The 4,701-nt window shown below is 34.1% G+C and overlaps 1 protein-coding gene across 2 annotated transcripts in view; it reads left to right on the plus strand.

Moving 5' to 3' along the window:
• The window catches only part of LOC106478369 (cullin-1-like), a 52,941-nt gene that overhangs the window by 40,843 nt on the left and 7,397 nt on the right, over positions 1-4,701 (plus strand). For both annotated transcript variants that reach the window (XM_013938911.2, XM_013938910.2), the window contains exons 18-19: positions 2,770-2,991; positions 4,442-4,555. In XM_013938911.2, coding sequence (XP_013794365.1) covers positions 2,770-2,991; positions 4,442-4,555 — 336 coding nt within the window. The remainder of the gene's footprint in view (positions 1-2,769; positions 2,992-4,441; positions 4,556-4,701) is intronic.

Here is a 4,701-nt window from a genome sequence, read left to right on the forward strand (position 1 = left end):
ACTGACCTTGTAATCATCCTAAAAATAATATTGGGTACCAAATTAACCTTTTCTCTTTCTAAAATGACTGCAGATTGTAATATAAAATTATAATTGTTTATAATTAATTTTATTGTTTTATTGCCAACTGTTGGAGGATGTTGAAGAGCAGAAACTTTTTTTGAAGACCACATGCTGGAAATGGTGACAATATCTATGTCCACCCAAACATTGAAGAAAAGGAATGCTCAGGGTTGTTTGGAATCGAATGAGCCATCTTGGCAGTAAGAGGTGAAAATATTACGAGAGAGATAACTGGATCTCTAGACATATATTTCACTGAAGAGATGCAAATGGGCATGTCCCAGAGGGATTAGGGACTCTAGAAAGGTTACAGTCCCCAAAATAGATAAACCAATTCAAGAGTGCGGGAAGAGATAACATTAGAGCTTTCGATTCCAGAAGCTTCATGTCTTGGAGATTTAAAGGAGAAGGCCGAGCCTGCCCAACAAACAAGATAACCCCCCCCCCCCCAAAAAAAAAGAGAGAAAGAAAGAAAACATATACCAAATGGTGGTCAATATTAACTGATAGCTTAATCAGTCAACTTAATCAAGCAGACTCCCAAAGTAGTTACAGCTGAGGTTATCTCTCAGGACAGGCCTAGGAGAAACTAATTGTCTATGTAGTAGTAGAAATACAGACCCAATGAGTAGATCCTCTGTGCAAAAGCCATCAGGACCTGATTGAAAATATATGGGGCTGGAGCTAACCTGAAGAGAAGGACCCTAAAACTGAACTGAAAGACCCAACTATTGTGGATGAAACAAAAGAAACAGTGGGTGGCCAGATGAAATAGAATGTATAGAAAAGCATATGAAAAAATCAACCCTAGTCATCTATAACCCATGAGAGATTACTTACCTTTCATCTTGAACTGAGGAATAATAAGAAATAGGTTCAGCAGTAAAAGATCCAAGATGGGGCACCAGTCCCTCATATTTTTTTGAATTACAAAAAAGATGGAAGTAAAACTCCAGAGAGGGGTAAAGGAATTGTTTCACTATATTCATTGCCTTGAAGGACAACACAGCCTCCACCAGGTGCTGAAGATACAAAGGTTGTGTAAAGAATATTGGAGTAGGGGGAAAAAGGAGGTAGACAATTGAAAGAGTGAAATAACTCATGAAAGAGTACCTGTGTGACCCAAGGATTTTCTGCAAAGGGAGTCCATAGGTGTGCAAAATGTAAGAGCTAAGCTCCCATAGGATCAGAGCCAAGGGGTGGCTTCAAAACATCGTCTCCAACTCCTCTATGGCTGGCTTATTGGGAGGGGTGATGGAAAGAAAGGGTCACAGAAAGAGATGCAAGATACAAGTAATCGAATAGGCTCACTAGGACAAACTTGTTGGGTCTTCCTGAACCTGATGAACTGCTTCGGCTATAGTTTCCAAAGTATAAGGAACTTCCCCCAAAACTTTTTTGGAAGGAAAGCTGCCAAACAGAGTTCCCTAAGATAAGACTAAGGGATTCTAACCATAGAAGACATAGCACTTTATCCAACCAAGTTCCAGACACGAAACAACTAAACTGGATAACTGCTGAAGAAATTAAAGCCAGCATGGAGAACAGGTAGGTGTGACATTCCCCAGTAAAGCTGTCAGGTTCACGATGTAGAACCTTAGTAATATGTAAACAGGTATCAAAGAGGCTGAGCAAGAGATAGAGTCAAAGTAGAAGATCTGATGTTTTTTTTATTCTTATGAACATTTCCACTTGTGCCTTTTTCGTGGTTATTTGAATATTACAGATTATAAAACATGTAACAAAATTTTGTAACTTGACTCCAAAAGGTCCTTGAAAAAACATAAGCTGAAATATTGAGTAGAATAAAAAAAAAAACATTTCTCAATTTTCTTGCCTTCCTTGAATATGGTTTCTATCCTTCAATCAACAATGAAAACTTGAAAAATGATAATTAAGTTTTCACTGTTAACTGAAGGATGGAAACCATATTCAAGATTCCCAAGCTGGAACAACAGATTAAAGGGATTAGAGCTCTAGAAAAGAAGAGTCTCAAGGTTAGGGAGGATGTGTCAAGTGAGGGTTAACATGAAGCTCAGATACAAAAGAGCCTACCTTAACACAAATTTTGTAAGGCAAGGTGAAGAGAAGAAAATATGAGGATTTAAGGTTTATGCAATAAGCTTTCTTGCATACCGACAGAAACAACTGGACTTAGAGAAAGGATGTTATATGTCTGAGATATCAAAATGACAAGTTGGGGTAACCAGACCCTCATCTGGGGGTGAACTTAAAAGCAAAGACAGCAGTAGGAAGAGCTAGTAAAAATCATCTAAAGGCATGACAGGCTCAATGAAAACTACAGAAATAGGAGGCTGTGAGTCCTTGATCTCAGACAAAGAATTAAGGACACAACCAACCACTTGATGTACTTTGATGGTATCTTTGAAGAAAAACTAAAATATCTCCTGTTGAAGGTTCTCACCCTCCTGGATATGGTCTGATGTTGCAACATAGACTACCACAGGACACATTATTCTATGCAGGGATGAGAATATTTTCAATGGCTTATCACATGCCTGAAAACTTTTCAGTTGGTGTCCTGAGACACTAGATAATTATTCTGTGGAGAAGTAAGTATCTATCTGAAATATATTTTCAGGTACAGAAAGTGTTAACTTTTCTCAATTAGTGTATACAAGATTGCTGATTTTGTTGGTTTCTTATCAATTTTTTTTCGATTTATTTTTTATGCCATCTCTTTAGGATACACTAATGCAAGTAGTTCAGATACTCCTTAAATGTAAACTTCTGGTGTGTGATGAAGAAGATTCAGAATTACAGTCTTCATCGGTGGTATCACTGTACTTTGGATACAAAAACAAGAAGCTTCGAGTGAATATCAATGTTCCTCTGAAGACTGAATTAAAGGTTGAACAAGAAACAACACATAAGCATATAGAAGAAGACAGAAAACTTCTGATTCAGGTTTTTTTCATGTTTTTGTGCAGAATTTTATTAGTTTTTCAGCATAAAATTGTTGATACTGTAAAAAAGGTAGCAGTTTAACAGCAATTGAAGACTGAAGTATCTAAAAATTTACTTTGTTTTTGATGACTAAACATTTTTTGTCTTTTACAAAAAGTTACTTATGTAGTAGGCTAAATGTTTCTTTATTATAAGAAATATATTTTTTTAACTGAAAGTTTTTGAGGGCTGGTTTTAATCATGATTTCATTAAATATTTTAACACATAAGTCAGAAACAATCTGTATAGTACCAAATCCTTCATGAGACTAAAATGTAACTGCATGTTCTTGTCAAATAGACATTATCTATCAAATATACACTGAGCATGAGAAGCTTGAGAAGGAGTTTCAAACTAGCAGAACAGGTGTATGGGTTAACTTAAGTTTTGCATATTGGGATCTGTAGACTTAGAGGTGTGCAGTAAAGAATATTTCAGTAGATTTGTGTTGAAGTATTAAATCTTTGTTACGATAATAGTAACAGAAAAGAAATTCATTCAAGTGCTACTAACCATGAACTTTAGAATCAACTGTAATGAATTAGAGTATCTTTTATGTAAGCTAAGTGCTGATTATTTCTGACTTCTACAATACACCCAGCTTTACCTGTGTAGAAAGCTCAGCTATCGGGAAAGTTTAAAAATAGTACATTCTACAGATTATCTGACAATTAGTAGTTAAATTAAAGGCTTTGTTTTTGGAGTTCTTAAGAGTATGTAACTGTAGTTCTAATTATGACATATTAACAAATACAAGTATACAATTTGTAAAACATTGAACTTTTACTTTTGTGTTGAATACAATATTAGGAAGGAGGAAAGAGCAAGATTTATCATTTAAATTTGACACTTGACAAAATTTGATCATCGAGGGAAAGGAAATCAGATTGGTTGTATGTGGATCTGTACACAGGATTTCAAAGTAACTTAAATTATGCAACTTTTCATTACTAGAGAAATAAATTTGTTTCGGTTAAACATTTTGTTGTTGTTTAAACAAGGAGTTTATTAGTATTTTATTTTTGCAGAAACTGGAGAAGTCATATTTAAAGAGTTTCTGGAGATAAACTGACACTTACTAGGGATCATATAAAAAAAAGTTATAGCTTGGGTGCTTATATTTGTTTTCTGTTACTATTTGACAGATGATATATGATATTATTCAAAGTAAATCTGCTGAAAAAATTTACTACAATTTTTTATTGCCTTCAGAGTCTGCATTTAAATTACTAATCTGTTTTATTAATGTATCAGATCTTTTTCTCTCTACTTTTTATCTGTTTTATTACTGTATTATTTCTTATGTGCATTAATTTTCTTGATATTAATTTTTTGTATATGTATATATTTTATTGACAAACGTTAAATGTTCTATTTTAATTTCTTGAAATACTTTCTTGGATGTTTTAGGCTGCAATTGTCCGGATCATGAAGATGCGTAAAGTACTTAAGCACCAACAGCTCTTACTTGAAGTTCTAAACCAACTATCATCTAGATTTAAACCAAGGGTTCCAGTCATTAAGGTATAATCTGATTATATTATAATAAATAAATTAAGGCTGATTTTGGGAGGGATTAATTAACCAAAAATGAAGTTACTATCACCAGTTTGCATAATGGACATGCCAGTAAGACACTGTTAGATTGATATATATATATATATATATAT

Source organism: Limulus polyphemus, unplaced genomic scaffold, assembly GCF_000517525.1.
Source record: "Limulus polyphemus unplaced genomic scaffold, Limulus_polyphemus-2.1.2 Scaffold204, whole genome shotgun sequence".
Lineage (NCBI taxonomy): Eukaryota > Metazoa > Arthropoda > Merostomata > Xiphosura > Limulidae > Limulus > Limulus polyphemus.